Genomic DNA, 24062 nt, shown 5'->3' with positions numbered 1-24062 from the left:
GACCCACTGACCCACTGTCAGCTTGGGGGAAAGGCCCTTCTTCCTTTCGGGGCTGTAGACCTACACCTGCGCTCCAGGAGCAAAGTCCTCCTTCCTGCAGAGAGAGACATAGGCCTGCTTTTGTCGGAACCCCACGTCTGAAAGGGCCTGTCTGGTCAGTTTGTGCACCTCCTGGAGCCATTCCCTGAGGTTTCAAAGGTAGTCCAAGCCGGGTTCACCCCCCCAACTCCGGTTCACTGTGTAATTTCTTGGGCAGAACATCTTGTTGACCAGGCACTCAGCAGTGGTGGTAGCACTCTGATCAGGGATCACATAGGCCTCAGGCCACTTGGGGAAGTAGTCCATTGCCATGAGAATATAGCGATTACCCTGTCTAGTGGTAGAGAAAAGGCCCAGTGTTCCTCATTTGCCCCATGAGGAACATGGGGCAATGCCGTGGATAGATTTTCAATGCCGTGGATAGATTATCACAGGTGACCTGCCTGTCTTTTCATGCATCTATGATTTTATTCTTCTCTTTTTAAAAAATAAATAAATCAAGGGCAGAGACGTTTCCCTTCTGCAGTAAGTGTGGCGAGGTCACTCAGTGGTCCTGATGATTGAACGCTTCATTTAACTTTAGTATTTAAAAGCAAGTACAGATAAGCTTTGGTGAAAGTGTTATGTGAGGCACTTAACAGACTCTGGTGTGTGTAACTTCACTGTAAGTTTTCTCACAGCTGACCAAAGAGTCCCACCATTAAGACAAATCAATTATGTTTTTATACCAGGATGCATTAAGTGCCGGAGTTAATCTAGAGACAGAGCTCGTTGCTGTAATTATGCATTCTTTTCAGTCATGCGATAATTTGTTGAAGAGGCTTATAATAATAACTTGTGTGACCTCCACCTGCTGTAAATGGATGTTCATGTGAATGTTGTTGAAGAAGTCATTAAAAAAAGAAACATATTTAAATGTTATTTTCAGTGATTACAGCACTCTGAGGTCTATCAAGCTTTGTATTATGTTAATAATTTTTTTTTTGTTTGACTTTCAGGATTGAGTATTTAAAGGTAATTTTCAGTGGCGGATCTTTCAAAACTCGACATAGACAGGCATAGCTGGCATTTAAAAAAAAAAAAAAAAAAGCTGCAAGGGAAAAATAATCCGAAGATCAAGAGTTTATTTGGAGAGCATTACAGTTGGAAGAAAATGAAAAGGCAAAAGCTATTTGGGTGTAGTACAAATAAAATAAAATAAAATAGAATAGAATAAAATAAAATAAGATAAGATAAGATAAGATAAGATAAAATTAAATAAAATTAAATTAAATTAAATTAAATTAAATATAAAATAAAAATCTGCAAATTGTATAATTATTTATTATCATTTGTTAGCTAAGTTGTTTTTATTTTTGTTAGCTCTTTTCTTGTTTGTAATATAGTAATAATAATAATAAGAATTATAATGATAATTATCGTGTTTAGCAGTTAAAGTGTACGTTCATGATGTTGGACATTTCCACCAGCACCTGAACGCACCAAAATAAGGTCAAAGAACTGATAATCCACATATATCCAGTAATATACCAGGGGCGAGGCAGGTGCAGGCTTGGAAAGAAGGGCATATAAGTTAAGTAGAGAATAGATGAGAAGACCTGACCCTCACATAAACCATTTGCTTTTTATCTACTTCTTTGATCACGCACATTACTTTGAGGATGCAGCCATACCCATACTTGGAAAACAGCAGATCTTAATCACCACTTTAATATGATCCTCAAGTGAATGGTGAAATATTCACTATCATAAACAAAACAAAGAAAAGAGAAACACTAAAAAGAAAGCTCAAAAAACATAAAGAGAGTGTGAAGGACAGGCCTTTTTCAACAAGCAGAGCGACTGATGAGAGCCTTGTCAGATCTAGAAATGATGTTATACTGTGGCTGATTCAAATTTTACTCAATAAAGTTGCAGAGATACTGTAAACCATGTTGTTTACAGGTCCCACTCATGCAAAATGCAAACAAAACCAGGCAGCCATGGTAAACATGGGAAATTTGGCAATGCTGCACGTTAGGATTGGACATTTCTTGGCATGTGCCCTAGTTTGACAGACATATTTTAATCAGGTCACACAGTGTAGTTCTGACCCAATGTGACAATCAGCAGGAATGCATTAGTGTATACAAGGCGGTCTGTTTATCGACTTTCAAAACGCAGCGTGCTCAGGAAGTCCCTCATCAGGGGCTCAGTTAGAGAAATGCAGTGGTACTGCTATTGACCTGCTCACAGAGTGCTGCCGCTGTTTATAGAGCACCCGAGTGTGTGGGTGTGTGTGTGTGTGTGTGTGTGTGTGCGTGTGTGTGTGTGTGTGTGTGTGTGTGTGCGCGTAGGGTGGGGGTGCTTTTCTGAAGAGATGCTGAGTGAGCAACTAAGCGATTAAGAGAGAGGCAGGCAATCTTTCTCCCAGGCAACACGCCTTTTAAATGCCTGCTGCATCCACATTAACGCTTACAGGTGGAGCAGCTGTGCACCACGAGGGGAAGAACGAGGAACAATAATTAGAGTTACCTCCACAAACTAGGACACTCAAGTTTCTTACACATTAATGCAGTTATGGCACCCTTAAAGGAACACTTCACCTGCAAAATTACCACTTGTCAATCAATTAGTCATGCCGTGTTACCTTGAATTCTTGAAGAAAACCTTTTCTTGCTGCAAACATATACTGATTGATTGGGGACCAGGTTTAACAACAGCAAAACTACATGAAAACATCTGTTCACAAACGCTTACACAACTGCAGTATAATCCAAATCTCATTTATCCAGTCGTATGCTAAAACCTTACCATTTAAAACTGAACTGAAAGTAAAAAACTTATCTATGCTCTCTTGAAAGCCAGACTCCAAGCGTTTTTTTTTTTAATGAAAAATGTGTTTGAGAATTACTAAGCATTCGACTGAATAAATGAGACTTGGATGTGAAGAAGTTTGCAAATGGATGTTTTGAAATAGATGTGCTCTTGTTAAACCTGGTCCCCAACTAGTCTGTAGCCCCTTTTACACTGCTCCTTCAAGGCGGGAATTTCACATCGTTATTCTGCCTCGCCATTTTGTATAAAGGGTACGATGGTGGAATTGGGGGCAGAGTTGTCTCACCTTGAGGCCAACAGCAGAGGTATTAACAGTGCTGACATGACATCAGCATAAAAGGGACAGCTGGCAGGACAGGATTATGGGCAGGATGGGTGTGCCGCTGTGGCACATTTAAAAAGCAGCTGAAAGCAGTTAGCGGCTAACTCAAGGACGAAGAACAGAGGCTGAAAATGTCCACAAATTGAAAAACAATGAGGTCCTTATCCTCCAAGCAGAGGACGAGATCAACCGCCACATAACAGGGACAGTAAATAATTGTCAATGCCATATTTTTCCATTGTTATAGTTCATAAAGCGCTGTTAACATGTTTGTTGTATGTCACACTAGAGCACTAGAGGCAGACACTGTTGTGTTACCCATCACACCTGCCAGGCCTCTTTTGCTTCTGCAATGCTGTTATGCTGTCGAAAATCACACACTGGCACAGCATGATGTCACCCTTGTTTGATTCTTTGTAAAAAGCAAAGGCGGCATAAGGGAGGGACTTTGTAGCAGAGATCTCTGTATAGAAAAGGGCTAATAAATCAATATGTACAATCTTACAGTATCCTACACACACTAGACCTTTTGTTACGGCATCAACACCACCACAGGGGACAACAATGGAATTAAGACCAAGGACTTTGTTGTTACTTTTTTGACGAGGTCTGATATTTTTTTTATAATATATTTGACTGTTAAACCACACTGTAAACATAATCTAATACATGTAAAAGCCCTGCATTGAAGAATTTGTGGGGAAAAAAAATCAAAAAGGGATCACTATGCAAAGTGACTCCATATTATAATGTTGTATTATTATTTCTGATGTATTTATAGGTACTAAAGCAGAATGAGTGTTGCAGCTGGTGGAGGTGGAGCAAATTATAGGGTTGTAGATTACTCTGTAGCATTGCATCATATTTTACAAGCTGATCACGTATTTTGTAAGTAAAATATTTGTATCTACAAAGCAAGCGTTGTAGTTCCCATCAAGGACATTGAGCTCATGTCCTCTGTGCTTTTCTTGCTTTCTGTTCAAATTTCTGTGGGGTGTATTCAAGAAGGAAGTGCTTGAGCAAATGCACTTATTTACTTTCCACGACAAGCGGTGCCTGAACTGTTTATCATTATGTCGCACAGACATAAAAATCTATTTCAGTGAGCAGGGTGGTCTGTGTGTTCTTCTGTTTACAGAGATGCACCATATGTCTCGTGGAAATACCCTATAGCAAGACATTAAACTCCTGCTTGTTGCTGTAATTGAGTTATCGCAGCTGTACATCGGAGTATATACAATGTTGAAAGTGCACAGAAAGAAAGAACCTCTGCACACACCTCAAATCTTACCACACGACTGTGGATATAAAGTCCTCAGTACACCAACAAGCCACCAGGGGGAGAACACAAGCTGCAAAAAAACATATTACTGAGAATCATTTCTGTAACTGATGATCTTTTTTGACAAGTGAAGTGCAGAGTGCCTTTCATCTTTTCAATTGGTTCCTTGCTTGTAAAAGTCTATTTCTACATGATGGAAGATTCCCAGATAAAGTAATGACTAGAAGTAATGGGTGGTTTCAGATATAAAGGCCCAGCATGGCGACGGCTCAGTGGTTGTCATCTCTCAGCAACAAGGTTGTGGGTGTGAATTTCTAGACTTCCTGTTTGGAGTTTCTTCCTGTGTGTTTGTACGCCCAGTCTAAAAACATGCAGATGAGTTGAACTGGAACCTCTAAATAACCCATTTGTTTTTCCATGACAACTCAACCAAAAGACTCGGCCTCAGGCTTCAGCAGCTGATCTTGAACAGGTCTGAAGAAAAAGGAGGGATGCATGCGTCTAACCATAAGTGTTAAGGCTGCCTGTCCTTCGATCTCTCCTAGCATTGTTGTTGACCATCGATGCTTCTCGCCTCTTTCATTTCATCTCACCTCAACAAAAAATGAGCAGCACTTTAAAAATGCACCTTTTCATTTTCAGAGGTTGCAGGGAATGAATGCGGCACTTTCTGCCCGTCTGATTCAGACTTTAGATGACCTGCTTGAGTAGCACATTAGCTGTATGCAATTTACCCAGTTTCAAAGGTTCTGTGTTGTATATAGTCTGCAAAAATCCTTTTTGGGTCAATTTTCTGCAGATGAAAGCAACGCGTACAATGGTTTTATTACACCGTACAACCAACCAGGAGAAAGACAACCTATCTGAAATTACTGCTTCCTGTGAATTTCACGCAGTCAGACTCTGCAAAGTGCCTCAATTATTTGCTTTAGCAGAGATGTTAGGAATATCAAAAGCTTTAAAATGTGATGGAAAATCTGATTGATGAGCTTCATGAAAGACTTCCTGACATGATATGATTCCTTCAATCTGAAATTTCAAAACCGCCACAGTAGTTTTTATTTAAAATGTTCACTAAAAATATATTTATTTCTGATGACAGAAGAAGGTTGAGGCTATCTAGTGATTAAATGAAGCCTGAGAGCAATGAGTGAGAATGAAAAGCACATACTGAAAGGGAGCAGAGATTTCAAATTGAAAATATAGTGTTGAAAGTAACTTTGTACTCCCAGCCCCGACATAAATTTCTACATGCAGTATGTTAATTCCAAAGCATGAAATTGAAACATGTGATCTCAACATGTGCAAGTGAGCGGCGTTAAATAATTAAGCTGCTGGAGACATGCTCCATATTAATCCTGAAAGAGGACATCCAGGTGATAAATTCCTATGCATTTTGGTTGTTTTGTGAGTTTTCTTTATCAAAGCTACGTGTGCACGCCTGTGAATTCAAAGAGACAAGGTGTGAAGAGAACTGAGGCAAGCAGATTCATCATGAACTCCTCACGACCTCCCAGCTCTTTGCAAGTCGGTTCTATAGAGAAGCTCCCACCCATTGATATCAGCACTTCATGGCTTAAATAATTCAGCAGAAAATCACGGCGCTACCTGATTCTCTGCAGATACTGTACTCCTGGCATTTGATGATGACGAGAAACAGCAGAGTTGCACATCCACCAGGTAATGTGGAGATTAATTAGGAGGAAAGGCCAAACAAAAAGCAGGTAATGCATGTCATGATTATGCTTTGTTTCCCAATTAAACTCTTTGATAAACAAGTTAGCAGTGTTATACTGATGAAACAAGGTTACGGTGTACAGCTGCACTGCAAAAACCTACAGGAATAAAAAATAAATAGCTCGACATTAAGCTCCTCATTCATATCAGATGCCTTTCTAAACTAATGATGTGTTTTAATCTGGTTTTAATGTAATGCACGTTGGAAAAGGCTCAAAGGCATCTGAGGCAGAGCTCCTGAAAAATATTTCACACTATGATCAGCTTTGGGCTTTTTGCTTGCAACGGATAATATTAGCTTCAAAATGATGTTTTTTTTTACAGGACGGCATTCAAGTTAAAGACAGCAGAGTAATACACAGTGTCCTCCCTGTACAGCATCATAGTGTCAGAAGTTGTGGGGAAAATGGGTAACATCAATAACCCCCCCTCCCCACCATCTCCACCCGACTATGAGCATGCTTTTAACAGTGTTTCTTCCCTCCCACAACACGCTTCAGAGATCCACTGTCCGCTGGGATGAAACTGATCTTTTGTGGACATGAAACACGAGCTGTGGAGAAAATATCAAAGAGCATATCTGAATCTGAGAGCCGAGAGACGGGGAAATCACCGGCTTTGTGAGCCAAATGTGAACACGAGTACGCCCCTAATGGACTGCAAGTGACACCGCTGCTTTGGAGCAGGAACACGTTGCCATGCGTGGAGACACTGGTAGGAGCAGATATAAGCAGACTAGCTGATGATTGTCCTTACTGTTGTTTTCTCCCCATTGTTGTATGGAGGGATGGTATATTGATGTAATGTTAGAAAAAAATAAAAGGCCTCATTTTGAGAAAAGAGCAACTGCATTCTCAAGACTCAACAAAAACACTTAATAGCATCTGGAAAGAAAACGCCGGAACTACAAATAAAGAAGCACATTGAAGACAAAGTACCAACCAGTGCTTCAAACCTGCATCGATTAAGCTGGAAATAGGGTTTACAAATTAGTTTAGACTGCGTGTTTACTGTCCCATATCTCACCTGTTATTTAGAATGACAAGATTTTAGTTGTTGCACCTTTAAACATTTTCCCAGCGTACATTCAGCAGCTGCAATCTGCTGCTATCTTTGGACACACAGCAGGCGTTCAACCTGGATCCTACACCACAGTGTATGCAATATAGAGAAGAGTTACAGTACATTAATATAACATGCAGAGATAATTGTCACTAATTATCATTGCTTTGATCCAGGTCCAGATGCCGATGTTAAAAATCTACAGGTTTTCTATCATAAAAGTAAGTTTAGAGGAAGTTCTTCCTTCAGTTATTTTCAGATCATTATGTAATACAGACAGATGTTCGGGTAAAAATATATGACAGAGCTCAAAAGTCCTCTTATGAAGGATTTAGTGTTCTCAACAGCATTTCAGTCGTCATTCATCAAGCAGAGCTGGCTGAGGTGTCACCTGAGATGCGGCTGAAAGCTCTGCATCAATAGTAAGGGGAACTTTGATCTTAGATCCTGTATACTGTTTCAAAAGACCAGGAATGAATATATATGCACATATTAGCAAATATTCTTTACCCCAAATATCCAAAATAACAATTTCCCAAGCAGTTCTGCAAATCAAACAACTTCGACTTTTATTCAATCCATGTAAGGACATCAGAGATGCATTTTGAAACAAACAAGAACATGGTATTAATCCAGTGCAGTTAAGATATGACTTTTTTTTTCAACTGTCAGCTGGTTCATAAATCTTTCACCTCCGTGTGAGATAAGGCCTCAACTGACTCCTCAGACTGTAGTGACTCTCATGACCAGCTCTCGTGTGCTATTGCTGGGTTGGCTGCGGGCCTCCGGCTGCCTGAGGTGGCTGAGGAGGTGGAGGATGTTGTAGGGACAGTGTTGGTCTGGCACTGTGCTGCCGCTGTTGGGGTCCACATGTGTTCCCAGTCCTCCCGCAGCCGTCACCATGGTTGTAGAGGTGGAGCCGTCGGCTGTGGAGGCTACCACCATGAGCGAGGAGGTGGAGGTGGACACCCCTACCCCAGTCTGGTAGACCGGGCTGGGCTGAGACAGAGTCCTGTCCACAGTGGCATTCTTCAGGTCATCACTGTCCATAGACTTATCATAGTTCAGGACTTTCCACTGCTGGTTCACGGCCTGCCAGCGGTGGAAGATGCGAAACACAGAAGGTCCCTCGTGGACAATTAATGCTGTTGAAATCAGAGGATCAATTAGACAATGTCAATGTCTGGCAGTAGTGTTAATGACACCACAAAGTGATATATATCTCTGCAGTGGTGGATTCAGTGTGTTAAAGCCTGCAGGAAGTATTAGCTGAGGGAGCAGCAGAACAAAACAACTCATCTTTAAAGTATCGCACCATAACCCCGAGATAAGATCTTTATTTCTTAGATAAATTGTAGACGTGGCACAACTTATGACACAGCAGTACTCACCACTTCTGGATTTAGGTTAGCAAGAGTGATGCATCTGTTCTCTGCGGTTGTTCGATAACATCTTATCACAGTTTAGAATTGCTTATTGATTCATGTTCATTGAACTCAGTATCTGGAAAATTGAAATCAATCTGTAACAAGAGATGCTTGGACCCTAAGATTGTACAGCTTTTTTTCCATTTTAAAGTCATATAGAGGGAAATTCTTTATGAATGGGATGTTTTTGTAGCCTGCTTAACCTGAGCTGATTGCCTCCTGTACCATCGTCACCACTACGGCCTATACACACAACTGTTTCATCATACAGCTCACAGATTTTAATGGTAACGTACAACATTGTCCTTTGTTGTAGGAAGTCAATGCTCTCTGCTGTTGCACTCTGATAAAAACGGACGCTTAATAATTCCCAACCTCTCCTGTATTTACAGAGTTTATTGATGAAACCCTGTCTCGCCTCTTCAGCTCTGTTCCTCTCCCACTCCAACTTTGCGGATAAGTGAAAGTCAGGTCTTTGCTCTTTAATGTCCGCCAGGTGACAAGTTAATCTCTGTAAAGTGCAGAGTTAATGACTCCACAGTCAATCCTCGCCACCAAACCGGAGACAATCAATCTCCTCTTCCTCTTATCCCGCTGTCTGCTGCAGTGGCAGTTAGAGTTTTCTTAATGTGAGATGCCATCACAGTCATCCAAAACATGCGAGCCCTCGGGCTCCAGAGGAGGACAGCAGGCTTAAAGGGGCTGCTGCTAGCTTGGATTTGGACACCCACATGAATCCAGAAGATGGTTGACAATGTTTCGATGCACCTTTTTATTCTAGTTGTGTTATATCTACGCAAAGTTTGGCTGCAAAAACCGAATGCTCATTGTTCTAGAATTGAATTGATGTTTAGTTTATCGAGTAAGCTTTGTCTAAGCATTTTATCTTTAACATGGTAAAAGTAATATATCAAATAGTGCACAAAATATTAATAAAAGTGCCCAAATAATCATGTGTGCAATACAAATGCAAGCCAGTGTAACATGACAAGACTGCACACATTCATATTGATATGAAATAGCAGCATAGATTTGTTATATTGATTGTCAATAGTGTAAATGGTTCCTGCCACGGCTGGCGGGCATGATTACTGACTCTACTGAGAACCTTGACATTATGTTTACTCAGTCTGTGGAATGCATAATGTACCAAACTGGACAAACTGAATATCATTCTCAGTCTTAAAAAGCACACATTAATCCCAAGAGGAATTATGAGGATCAAATTATATCAAACAAGTAATAAACCCAATGTAAATTCTAGCACCTCACCGATGCAGACGATATCCATAAAGCCGTACATTCCGTAGCAGATCTGGAAAAGCAGGTCTTGTCGCTGCCAGCGGGCTGACGGGCTGAAAGACGACCACACCAGCCAGGAGATGCTCGCCATCAGGAACAGGGAGCCCAAGATGGCTGCTGCTATCTGCACTTTCTCTATCACTGTCAAGGAGATGGCCTGCCACTGCAGGAAGAAACAGACCACAGTACAGCTTAGCTCTTTGTATTCCATTCTCATTTCTTTTTTAACTTCAGTGAATACTTGGAAAAACACCGGGGACAAAAAAGAGAACAAGTGCATTAAGAGTAAGTACCAACAAAGGAAAGATACAATCAGTGGGTACAATCACAGATTTAAAAGCATAACGCAAAAACATTCACACCACAAGTTAATCAGGCAGATAATCAGAAAACTTTTCCTCTAACACAGACGGTGAGTAGGTATATATATGAATGCAAAACATTTTAATTATTTCTATCTTTTGTTTTGTTTAGCATTTGCACATAAAGATCTGGTTACAACAACTAAACTTAAGGGAACGCTACAGCTGAATATGAAGCACAAAATTATAAAGCAGTCTCTCACGCATCAGTGCTGCCTGGAAGAACCTCCAAAAAAAATCCATGTCCACTCACCCCCCTATCTTATTACTGAAGTCTCAAACTGAGAGAGAAGTTACTTCTGCAATCTTTCTATTCCAGAGATCAGAGGGAAAGCCTTGTTTAATTCAAAACTTTCATTTTCAGTACTCGGTTTATGATCAGAGCAAAAACAGAGCTGCAGTCGAGACAGTGCGATTCCTGAAAATGGTGTTTTGTCCCAAATAAATTTTGATATGAAAACCAAAAATGCATCCAAATGAGTCCCGGAGGAGAAGGGCCTGGGGCTCTCTACCCCTATGCTCATAAACCCCAACAATTCTCCTGATGGCAAAACAGACATTTTGTTCTCAGTTTCATCGGACTGTTAACTTGCCAGAAACCTCTATTTCCAAGAACCGACAATAACTTGCTCCTGATCACCACACAGTAAATATTGTCACACACAGTAATAAAATCTCGCCTTCTCATCCAGCTCTCCTCCTTTTTAAACGACCACAGGACCGCTGCCCTTCACACCCACAGCTCACCTGTAATGGGTTCTTGGTGCTGATGGCAATGACCTGATATTTGTAGTAGCAGAGTTCACAGGCCCAGGAGCCTCTCTCGCTGATCCATTTGATGAGGCAGGGATGGTGGGTGCAGCGTACTGACCCACTGCACCGGCATGGGCTCAGGAGCTCCCCCTGTGGGAGACAGTTAATCAATACCAGCAACCCAGGACAAGAGATTTTCATTATTTATTTCCTTTCAATGCATATGTTTCATGTTTTTACTGTCAGTGGATATCATGTCTGGACAGTGTCTGCCCTGATGCATTCTGGGTTAAATTCTTTCAGCAGAAGCATACAGAAAGCAATGAAATGCGAATATCACAACAAGAAAATTGCTGCAATTTTCCGCCTCGTAATACTGGACTCGACCTCAAAAGTGGCTTAAGTAGTGATTTGGGTTTCAGAGGAAATATCTCCCTATAGCAACCATTGACCAGCTGATAGTCCTTTGTTTTCTCATCGCATTTACTCCCTGCAGATAACCCTTTAAACTACAGGTTACACTATACATACATTTATATTTCTCTGCAGTTCTTTGTGGCTGGCTTATTGATTTTCTGAGAGCTTTGTATCCACAGTCAGGCACACACGCACACACACCCGCACACACACACAACACTGCACATTATAGCACTGTCATATTATAGCAGAACACCAATTCAGGTGTGAAATGAAAGCTTTGCCTCACACCAAGTTGACAGGCAAAATGCTTGATTACTAATACAGTTGAAATGTGGAGGATTAGTCACCGGAGCTTTTATCAAAGAGCAAACCCCAACAACGCTGCAAAATACAGCGTTAAATGTACACCGTTGCTGCAGCTGTCACATATACATAAATATTCTTTTGTAGATGTAAATATGGTAACTTCAGACTAAATATAAATATAGAAAAAAATACTCCATCTTCTCTTTTACTCCTCCTTCCTTCACTTTCTGTCCTCAGTGCCTCCTTTGCTCCCAGCACCTGAGCTTTATTAAAGGTAAAATGTAAAATCTTGTGTCTGACTGTCCTTCATTTGTATTCATGAGTACATTTTGAACAATGTCCAATATTTGGTGCAGTTATTGTGAAAGATACGGTCACTTGTCACACCAGTCATCTGAAATGACATTTCTAAACTCAGTATTTTAGGATGTTAGTACAATTGAAGGCATTTCAGGTCCTCTACATTGGCCTGGTGACAGCTACATGTGATTGATTTCACTGAAAGGAGATTAACTAGTGTGGTTAACCTCTCAGCTGCAGTAGCCTACACCTTAAAGAGGTGTTCAAACTGTCCAATCCATCTGAATCATTTGCCTCCAAGTTTATCAATTTCTTTTATTGATACTGGCATGTTTTTCTAATAGTTGCACATTGCAAACAATGACATTAAACTCAGTTAAATTAAAGGAATGCCATGTTATTCATCTGATATGTAATAGTGCATACTGTGTATGCTCCTTGGCTGGGCCAGATGTGCAATTAAGTCTATACTGCTGCTCGTATTACACTGCATGTGGATTTATATTATTACTGCATTAATATTCTCTTACCCATAGTGTATTTTATGTGTCTCACTGTTGTTGGTTATTGTTTATTGTCTTTTGCTGTTTTATGTGTATTAGCCCAGAGATCACACAATTTCGTTGTACTGCTGTGCAGTGACAATAAAGGCATCAGATTGAATTGAATTGAAAATTTGATGCTCTACATATGAGTTAGTAGAAATTAGAAGATATGCTTTATTGATCCCCAAGGGGAAATTCAATTTTTTTTCACTGTTGTCATATACACACAGGCCCGAAACACACACACGTGCACAAACAGGACCTATGCATGCATTAAATGGAGAGATGTCAGAGTGAGGGGGCTGCCCATGGACGGGTGCCCCGAGCAGTTGGGGGTTTGGTGCCTTGCTCAAGGAGGTGAACTGGCACCTCTCCAGCTACCAGTCCACGCTTCACATTTGGTCTGGATGGGGACTTGAAAGAGTGACCCTCCAGTTCCCACCCAAGTCCCTATGGGCCGAGCTACTGCTGCCCAGTGCACATGCACAACACAGCAGATTATTTTCTTTGACTAAGTAAACCTATATGAAAAGGAGTGCTGTATAAATATTCTCTGATTTTATTAATTTTAAGAACGGAGATAATAAATCAGTTGCATTGACGGAAAACCTGTGTGAACCTACTTTTTTTTCCCCACACAGAAAACTGATCAGGAATAAATAAGGGAATCGATAAAGCATCAGACCAATGAGCAGAATTGATAATGACATTGGTATCAATAAAATCAATTCCCATCCCTAACTGAAAGCAAAGCAGACCATCACTTCAGCACCCCAAAGGTTGTTGGGGTACAAATCTATTTTTGAGAAGCATTTGATCAGGGCAGTGCTGTGATCTACTCCTGAAGAGGTGCTCAGTGGTAAACTTATGATCTCTTGAGCCATGTGAATATTTAGCAAAGCTGAAAAGGAGAATCTCTTTGCTATCAGATAAAAGATTTGAGATTTAGCAGCTTTTAATGTGACCAGCGTGTTTCCAGCTCATCCAGTGGGGTATGGCAGGTTTCCAAAAAAAAAACAAAAAAAACAATCAAAGCATTAGAAACTCATCAGCTAAAGTGATAGATACATAAATCACAGCATTTGGCATCAGCGTTTTCACTTAACAGCAACATGTGCCCAGCCATATTCTTAACCAGACATTATTCTCAAACTGGATTCAGCCTGAGGAAAATATTTGAAATTTATAATCTCTCACCCTGGGCCCCAAACTCATTAAAATATATTACCACTCATGTCTTATTGGATATAGATAATGACCCAAAAGATGTAGGCTTGCTACCCTTTTGAGGTCCTGACCTGTAGTTAAAGAAACTCGGGTCTATAAAATTCAAAGCAGGACTTTCTTGTATAGATGTTTTAATCTTAATGGGACTGAACAAAAAGCCTGTAGTGAATGAAAAAATAAACTCGCCAACCCCTTCTGCTGCAAGAAAGCTCTCCTCCTCCTCGCTAAGATGAGGCATTCAATTTCTAAGCCAAGGCATTGTTAATTCAATATTAAATATCCCCTGTCCCTGTCTGCCGCGAACATGGCACAGAGATTGTGGGAAGAAATGCAAAACGCAGTGAGTTTCCAGATTATTTCTCCACGGCATCATTGTGCTGACATCTCTGACAGACGGAGCGGCACCCTGGTCGAGGAGAAGGGAGGGAAAAGCGGGGAGTTAGAGGAGAAAAGGCCCATCTACAGATGGCCAGGGTGGGAGTGTATTGGCAGGAGCACCAGAACACTTCTGCCGTGTCCAGTGGGACTCAGACCGCTCACTGTGACTGGCCTGATTGCAGCCAAGAGCTGAAACCTAGATCACTCCAGTACAACTGAGGCTGGAGAGAGAGCAAGAGAGACTGATAACAAATGTGGCATTACAGCCCACGCATACAGAAAGTGATAACTAAATGTCCTTTTGTTGATCAAACAGCAATGATCATTCAAAAATTTAAAAAATACACACACAGGAACAATGCATTCAAAAGATAAGTCTGATAGCTCGGGTCGTGTTATTCCATTTCTCTGTGCTGCATTATCCTAAAACTACCTCAGCGCACCTAATTTTCTCCTTATAAAATTGGATCCACTCCCAATGTATATAATGACATGAAACTAAATTAGAGACAGCTATTCACATTTCTTAAGGGTCTGGAATCAATGCAAGTGAACTCCATTAACTCCAGGCGGAGAAATTGTGGTATAATAAACTAGCTCCCATAGAAACCGAATGAAAGCGATTTTTACAATAGCCGATGACATTCAGGCCACAAGCATTTCTCCAGTCCCTGCAACACTGCAGTCATTTGAAAAACAGCTTCATATGCGCATTTTAACCATATTCAACAAGTTAACAGGAAAAGAATTGCTTAAAATATCAAATTAAAGGTCATATAATGTCACATTTATTTACCTGTAATGACTGCTCATAAAACATATGCTGGGGGACGTTCCACTCATTGTTTATTTTACAGGAACCATTAAGCCTACAGTAACACTTAATGGCCCTTTAGAAAAAATTGAATGAAAGGGCATCCACAGCTTATCATTTAAGTTCATGAATTCACAACTCCTGTCTAAAAGCTTCAGCAAGGCCAAAAAATGTCATGCGCTTGTGTAACTTGTTTATATCCCATTCACAACAAATGGCAGAGGAGCCATCCTATGTACATATGATGGAGCACAGAGAGCTTAATGCCTCTGCACTGTGGGGCCATATAGGAAGAATGATGCTAACTTGACCCCTCAAGCCTTCTCATTGTGTCTCAGACAAACACACTGTGCGAATGCATTATCTGTGTTATGATTTAGGAGGGGGAGACGACATTTTTTCTAAGCAGCAGGGACTCACATATTCTCAACATGCAGCTCAAGTGAGGACAGGGCAGCGGAAGCCCCAAAGGGCACTTCCATGTAATAGTGCATGACAATTCAGGAAAGGATCCCTCACACACAACATGACTTTTCTTTGGTTCTTCATATTACTTTTTGAATATCCATTTAAGGAGTTTGTGCACTACATGACTATTTCCTGAAAATCTCTATGATCTGAAGATAAATCAGAGAAATTGCTTACTCTTTGAGGGATGAGGTCAAGATCAAGTCTGAAAGCACAAGCTTGAATAAAGCAAACGTTCCATGCAAGCTAGTCAGAGCCCCCTGTAAAGCTTCTCGCCGACCTTTAGCTAAATAGAACTGACAATGGCTTGAAATATGTCTTGAGTTAGCTGTGTATAAAGAAATACATGAATAACCTCAGGTGCGTTGGCTCAGCTGTTCATTATACTGTACATTGTGTGTCTGGGAATGTAAATTAACTCCAACAAAAGTAGTCTGGCTTTGAGGACGGATCAGGATTTTTATATCTTAATACAAAACTCCCCTGTCCTTTTATACCCTGAAAGAGTTCTAGGTCTAGGTAATCATTCCTCCCTGCTGAAGATATCCCTTTGTGTGTGAACCTAATGGAAGTCACGGGGGACAAAATCCACAGTTTTACCCTGTGCTAACACCAAGTAGTTATTATCAAAAGTTACAGAAACACCTTAAGATTTTCCTTCACGTCTGAGTTAAGGCTTCCTTAATTCAATGAACATAACACCTTTAGTCTTCTCCATAAGGTTTCCTTAAAATGTTTACTTCATAATTTAAGGTTTCTGCTCCTCTTGGGCTTATACTTAGGAAATCCCTAAAAGTTATTGCACAAAAGACCTTAGGTATCACAAGCACAAGTGCAAACAAACGGTCCACATGGAAACTGTAAAATCTCCTTCAATGCAGTAAATGCCTTAATGTTTTTTCTTAACTAAGGAAATGTCCTAATGTCCTTCTATACGCTGAAAAGAGCTCTAGGTCTAGGTAATCATTCCTCCCTGCTGAAGATATCCCTTTGTTGTGTGAACTTATTGAAAGTGATGGGGGACAAAAATCCACATTTTCATTCTGTGCTAACATCAAGTAGTTATTATCAAAAGTTACAGGGGTGGGTTGCACAAAACACCTTAACATTTTCTTCCATGTCCGAGTTAAGGCTTCACTTAAAATAAAAAACACAACACCCTTTTGTCTTCTCCATAAGGTTTCCTTATAATGTTCACTTCAGAATTTAAGGTTTCTGCTCCTCTTGGGCTTATACTAAGGAAATCCTTTACAGTTATCGCACAAAAGACCTTAGGTATCACAAGCACAAGTGCAAACAAACGTCCACATGGAAACTGTAAAATCTCCTTCAATGCAGTAAATGTTAATGTTTTTCCTTAACTAAGGAAATGTCCTCATGTCCTTTAATACGCTGAAAGAGTTCTAGGTCTAGGTAATCATTCCTCCGTGCTGAAGATATCCCTTTGTTGTGTGAACGTAATGAAAGTGGCGGAGGACAAAACCCACATTTTCGTTCTGTGCTAACATCAAGTAGTTATTATCAAAAGTTACAGGGGCCAGTTGCACCAAACACCCTAAGATTTTCCTTCACGTCCAAGTTAAGGCTTAACACCCTTTTGTCTTCTCCCTAAGATTTTCTTAAAATATTCACTTCAGAATTTAAGGTTTCTGGTCCTTTTGGGTTTATACTTAAGAAATCCCTTAAAGTTATTGCATAAAATACCTTAGGTATCACAAGCACAAGTGCAAACAAACGTCCACATGGAAACTGTAAAATCTCCTCCAATGCAGTAAATGCCTTCATGTTTTCCTTAACTAAAAATGTTTTAAGGGATTTCCTGCAACACCTATAGGTATGCCCCTTGGCTAAGGGGAAATTAAGCCTTAAATGTCATAGGGGAAAAAACTTAAGGTGTTTTGTGCAACTGGCCCCTGGCCTTTAGTGTAAATCCCCTTTTGTGTGTCCTTGCTGAATTGTCAGGAAGGTGTAATGACAAAAAGAGGGATTTTCAGGCAAAAAAAACCCCTTAAAGATATCCACTTAATTTAGCTTACAGACTTCTGAGGGAATAGCTTTATGGCCAGTATGGAGAAGAGGAATGATAAAGTGACCAACAACTTGCAGTGGGTAGGTGAGTATCGTATTAATTATTGTATTAAGTACTGTATTAAGACAGATTTGGAAACTAAGATGGAAACTATCTTTAAAAATAGCAGGACTTTGGTTGTGAATCACGAAGGGCACCTCAAAGAAAATGGCACCAAAAACACCGACCGAAATTCGATTACACAGACTTATTACATCATTTGGTGTCATATTAAATCAGAGTACAATCATTTTTCAGTGGTTGCCACTGTCAGACACTCAAGGCCCTTTTCTAGTGGGATGCTTGAGGAAAGAAATGTCTCTCGCTCCCTTCTTTACTCTGTCTTGAGTATCTCAGCCTTGGGGATGGAAGTGTTTTGGAGGTGGATTGTCAGATCAGATACTGGCTGCCTTGGTCTATGTGACATCCTGGAGGCTAAGGGAGAACAGAGGATAACTAATGTCCCCACTGCCTGTATCACACAGTGACACACAGACAGTCCACTCATCTCTCTTTTCAAATGGAGCATCATTCTCCTTGTACCCATTTACACCTCGGCGGATCCATATCTGGACTTCACCCAAACCAACAGCAGAGACGACAGGAAAAGGAAGGCCGGTGATAGATAAGAACTTGCATAATGATAAGACGGCATGAAATCAAGTGCTATTGACTAGCTGCAATGTCTCAAGGAAGCATCGATGAGATGAGTTGGGGGAGGCCATGGGAAACACTGCAAATTTCGAAGCCGATACTTTGTATGCACTGCAGAGTGTGCTGACTATCTGGAGTTTTGGAAAAAAAGCAAGGATGAGGCCTTGTCTTGCAATCTCACAACTAGACCCCACGTCAGTAATGATTACAAAGTCTGCGCTCAGAGGTGGAATGATGCACAGAATTGCTGTTGGTGTAATTAGTCGATGAAACATAAGAGAGATTATAGACCATACACAGTGCAATGACCATGAAATGATACAGTAAATCTGCTGCTCGGGTAAAGGAAAAGCAACCATGAGCACAGACTGCCAGGTAAAAAGTTATGTTCTACACCTCAGTTATCTTGCTTCACACTTTTTCTAACCTCCCTGCCTCCATTGCCAATTGGTGAGGTGTGACATATTCGTCAACGTGGTCTCAAAGGCTCTGTCAAACAGTGTAACTAATGTGTCTGCAAATTGCTAAGTACTTGCTCCTCTGATATAATTCAATATTATTTATTGCAACACACCTTAGCCATCTTCTTTCAGATTTTTGCCTCTCCTGATTGATGTGGTGTGACATTATCATCAATATGGCCCCAAACACAGAGGCACGCAGTGTGAAGGCTCTTCCCTCCTGTTCCATGCACATTATTATTCTTTTTTTTTTTTTTTTTTTGCTGTTTCCAGGTGGTGCGTGAGCAGCAGAGTGAGAGGTATTATTCGATTTTTTCACGCATGTAATGCTTCGATATGAATTCACAGTGTTTGGCTATAATGAGTTGTTACTGCATCTCTGTGTATCCTCCACACTTGTCAACCATGGGGACAAGGTCTTTCATTATCCTCCCACTGCTAGCTATAGCTGTCTTTTCAAGCCATGCAAAGGGATGAGTGCAGGATGCAGTGGGATCCCTGCTTAGAGGGCTCTCCAGCTGCGCAGATGCCCTAATAAGATGCTGGGAGTGGGTTTTCTCAGTAGAAAAGAGGCTTGACCAGTGCATTCTCATGTAATACAAAAGCCTGAATGTAGCAGAGGCTCTGACAGGAAGGAGAGGTTTTTGGATTTAAGTGGTCACCTGGTTTGGTCTATAGTTGGAGAACCAGTGGTTGGGGGATTCATTCCAGTTAAATAACACCAACAGATTTCACAAAGAGAACATATGCAAGAGAGATAATCCATGGTTCATACATGACATTTCTGGAAAACAAATTTTCCTTGACTTACGTGCTCTGGTCCCTGGAAGCAGATCCTGCACACGGGAGTCCTGAAGCCACTTTCCGTGTAGCTGGTGAGGGAGAACCTCTCCTCCAGTTTGCCCTTTGAGCAGTCATCAGAAGAGCTGCTGCATCCGCGCAGGGCCGCCGACAGCTCTGCAGCATCAACCCAGCCCGGTCGCTCTCCGCCCGGTGGCCCGGTGGCTCCTGCTGCAGGTGGGGCAACCCGGTCCCCTGCGTGCTGCTGGTGGCTCCGCGTTAACGTGTTGTTGTTGTCGGGGACGGTGACGCCTGTTTCATGGCTTTCCGTGCCTTGGACGCTCATGGGGGTCAGCGGAGGCAGCGGTGTCGGCGGTGCCGGTGGCCCGAGAAGGAGCACCCTCAGGTCACCGAGCAGGACGCAACAGCGGCTCTTCAGCATGCCCTGGCTGCGCAGCATTAGGCTGTATCCGGCCACAAACTCACAGCACCATACAAAGGTGCTGGAAGAAAACAGCATGTACTGTATGTGTCCCCGTCATGAGCAAACACTTCTTCATATGCCGTGGGATGGGATAGTGGGGGTGCGTTTTCTCCTGCGTTTGTTGGGGAGGTTATAAAGCAGCCTTTTAGTTTTCTATGTTGATATTGGTATATTGAAAATCAAAGTCCTTTATTGTCTTCCCACGAGAATGTAAATCCAAAAGGCAAACAAATCCCATCGATGCAAACAAGTGTCTGAAGCCATTAAGTTCAATAAATGGAACAGCTAAAAGAGGAAAATCAAATGTTAGATTGATAGGAATATGAATTCAAGTAATAAGGCTATGGCTCGTTCACTCAGTGTCCACTGTCATTTCATGGCCTTAATGGTCTGCCTGCTCTGTGCAACATAAACTATCTAGACAGGCTTCTCCCTCCAGATTCACGACGAGTGCAGAAACCACGAATCAAATCTGCCTTTGGTACAATAGACTGATACAGACTAACAAAATGTCAGCGCTCATTCTTGAAAATTCAAATATTCCAACAACACCGAAAGACACATTTGGAATCAGCACAGCTCAGATTACTGTCGACGTCTGAGGCTTTTCAAAGCAAATCAAGTCAATCGATGGCGTGCCATGTTAGGAAGCGAAATCTGTCTTACCTGGCGAGCTACCCCGATTTCTCTACGACTCACAGTTTCGGGATTTTTTTTTTCTCATAGAGCTCCTGCCAGACTGCAGGTCGCTGACAAGTCTGCGTGAAGCTTACATCCCCAATTATCGAATTTCCATGTCCGAGGAACAAGCCGATGGGTTTAAATCCCTCCGTTAAAATCCAACACGATTGTCGGACTGTCCTGCTCTGGGTGAAAGCATCCGTATCCCCGGATTCTCCTGTGATCATTGGCTGCTGAATTTGTGCTGCAGCTTCAGCACCATGATTCCTGGGACAGCTCCCAGACGCCACACGTCACCACCGCACAGTGATGCAAGCAGCCAACTCATTACTATAACTGAGACAAATACAAAGCAAAATGCTTAATTACTACTTTTAGCCAAGACATCCATCATTATAGAAGAATGCATTAACTTAAAGGTGACGTTAATATATTTTTGTTTTCAAAGGAGGGGGTGTTTACTACCTTTCACCATGCAAACAGAGTGCAGAGAATTAAGTCCTACCCGCTAATTATCAATAATTAAACAATTCAATTATCAGGCAACACATGGCAAACACAAATTATTCATAACAGCTCTGCTAATAGTGTCATTTTGCTCTACACAAATATCAATTAGACTGAAAGTGGCTTAAACCTAAAAAACGATCACGACTTATAGGGAGTAAAAGAAGGAATTGCAGGCTAGACTCCAATTAGGCACTCACTTCACCACATTTCGTCAATATAAAAAAGACCATGAAATTAAAACATAGATCAAACCAAGTGATGGGGATTGAAACTCTTAAGTAAAAGTGGCAGGGCTGCAGCTAACAGTTATTTTCACTGATTAATCTGATCAATTTCCTGATTAATTATTGGGCCTCTAATTGGAAGAAAATGGTCAATAATGCCCAGCACATACCCAAAAGTTCAAGTTGGGTCACTCAGATGGCTTGTTTTGTCTGACCAACACTCCACAATCCAAATATATTCAGTTTACTATAATAATAGAGCAGAAAATAAGAAAATATTCAGCTGAAACCAAATATTTTTTGGCAGTTCTGCATTAAAAACACAAATGATTAATTATTAAATTGGTTGCAGATAATTTTCTGTTCATAGCAGATTCATTATTACACTTCTAAAAGCAACACCAATGGAACAATACTCTAAGTAAAACCATTGCATTCAAAATAAAATCAAAGTAAAGAAATATTTCCACAGAAAAGTATCAAAAGTAGGTGCTCAAAATGCAAAATGACCCATTTTAGAGTGCTATATCATTAGTCTTTATGATTTTATTGTATTAGTGTTATTAATGAACCAATTAACATGTTAGCAGGGTTTAAATAGTGTAGTCAAAGCTATTCAATATACTGTTGAGTACTTAATCTACAATGTATCACATTATACAAGCTGACACTATGTTTAAAATTTGAATCTGGAGAAAAGTAAGGGTGCCAAATACATGCCCTGAAGTACAAGGCAGTGGAGTAGAAGTATAAAATACTCAAGTGAAGTACAAGTACCTCAAAAATGCACACAAGTAAAATACTTGAGTGAATGTGCTTTATTCATTTCCTCCACTGTTGTGTGATACTCACTTTGGAGACATCTGATAAATACAGATTGGAGAAAAATAACAATTCAGAGATGCTGGATGGAAAAACAGGGGAGAACAATTGACCAGCCAGTCAGGGCAGCTGTGTGTCTTGACTGAATAATTAGAGTGAACACACCTGTGGCTTTTTTTGTGTTTGAATTTATGTAAGACTGCGGTCAGGCTAGTGGCCATGTGGTGAGCATTTAATGGATTGCCAACAGTGAACTGACACATTAAACTTAGTATGCTCTCACTCCTGCTGGTTTTCTATTCTGGCAGGTAATTGCCAAGTAAGTGCCTGATTAAATAGCAATTGGATCAGCTAACGGCAGTGATGGAAGAACTATTCAGCCCCTTTACTTAACGAAAACCAACAATACCACAGTGTATAAATACTCCACATTAAAGTCCTTGATTCAAAATCTTAGAAAGCACACATCAGCAGAATGTACTTAGAGTATCAAAGTGAATTGTCATGCAGAAAAATGGACCCTTTTATTATCATATGTATATATACATCATTAGACTGATAATACAGATACATCAATCTATAACCTGTAGTAGCTGATTGATAAACAGCTAGCTATAACTGTTTATTTACTGTTAATCATTGTATTGGTTCATCATCATGTTTATGCTGCAGATGTTATTCTTCATCTACAATTTAACTTGTACAGCTGTCAGATAAATGTAGAGGAGTAAAAGTACATTTACTATGAAATGTAATGTGGCAGCTAGAAGTATAAAAGAGGTAACAGCCTGCACAAAGTCGAAATATTCAAGTAATCTTCAGTTAGGTCAGTGGTTCCCGACTGGTTCAGCCACAGGGTTCAGATTTCGTCTTAGTCATTAGTTCAAGCACCAGTTTAATACATTCAGAGTCCTACTTGTGTTTGGCCATGTTGTCAAGCCAGTTTGCTGTCTCTGTTAGGAGTCTGTTAGTCACTCACTCTACCACAGGAAATTGCACTTTAAAATGAAAGCCCTGTACTGTACTTCAAAACAAAGTGTGTTTTTTACAAACTTGACAAGTTTGCAAGTCATCTGGGGATCCATTCAGGATGGACCCGTGCAATCCAGTCTCACTCCAAAGTCGTCAAAATCCGGTGCTTGGGCAGTGACTTTAAGTGTCAGACACTGAAAAAAGCCGTCCTTCAACATCGGCATTATACGCAGCCAGTTACCATTATAGTTTAACAGCGCTTGGCAGCGTAAGGGGGAAACATGGCAGGACAAGAATGAAAGTTAAGGCTGCGAAAGGCCCAAGTGGGGCGGCCGGGAGTGGTGGTGGATGGGTACTACAAACACCAACCTTCACCCGGTAGAGTGGCGTTCGCGTATCCTAAGATTATAAAGACAAACCCTGTTCTTTTTTCCTAAATCTAACCACGTTTTTGTTGCCGAAACCCAACCACGTGCGTTAGTCCATCTGCAGTGTTGTACTGATGTAGTGTGTTTATGTTGAAAGAGACAGTAGGCCTATGTAAACGGTAAACTTCCTGTGAAAACAGAAGTGTATTTTGAAAGACAACAATGCATGTAACAGACATAACTTGACACAGCGCCACAGAAAGTCAACAACCAATGCACCCAGGATGCCTTGCACGTCATACCTGGACGTGGTAGGTCCATAACCAAACGTCAATATGTGATGTGGTCAGAGTGAGAATGTGTTGACCCGCGACCCACTTTTGGACCGTGACCCACCAGTTGGGAACCACTGAGTTAGGTTGCCTCACAACTTAAAGGGGACCACCACCTAAATTAAGAATTCTAATATGTTATTTC

General features: G+C 40.9%; 1 protein-coding gene across 2 annotated transcripts; it reads right to left on the bottom strand.

Moving 5' to 3' along the window:
• Positions 1-7823: 7823 nt before the first annotated feature.
• Positions 7824-20964, bottom strand: marchf4b (membrane associated ring-CH-type finger 4b). 2 transcript variants are annotated; one of them, XM_050048879.1, is made up of 5 exons: positions 20675-20964; positions 19556-20293; positions 11098-11253; positions 9959-10151; positions 7824-8404 (listed from the first exon to the last, which is right to left on the bottom strand). In XM_050048879.1, the coding sequence occupies exons 2-5, from the start codon at positions 20042-20044 to the stop codon at positions 7983-7985; spliced, it is 1260 nt and encodes a 419-aa protein (XP_049904836.1). In that variant the 5' UTR covers positions 20045-20293; positions 20675-20964; the 3' UTR covers positions 7824-7982. The 2 variants fall into 2 exon arrangements, with proteins under 2 accessions (XP_049904836.1, XP_049904837.1); XM_050048880.1 differs by having other exon boundaries at positions 19556-20964.
• Positions 20965-24062: the final 3098 nt, after the last annotated feature.

This window comes from Epinephelus moara, chromosome 7 (assembly GCF_006386435.1).
Source record: "Epinephelus moara isolate mb chromosome 7, YSFRI_EMoa_1.0, whole genome shotgun sequence".
NCBI lineage: Eukaryota > Metazoa > Chordata > Actinopteri > Perciformes > Serranidae > Epinephelus > Epinephelus moara.
This window is presented reverse-complemented; position numbering and strand designations above follow the sequence as displayed.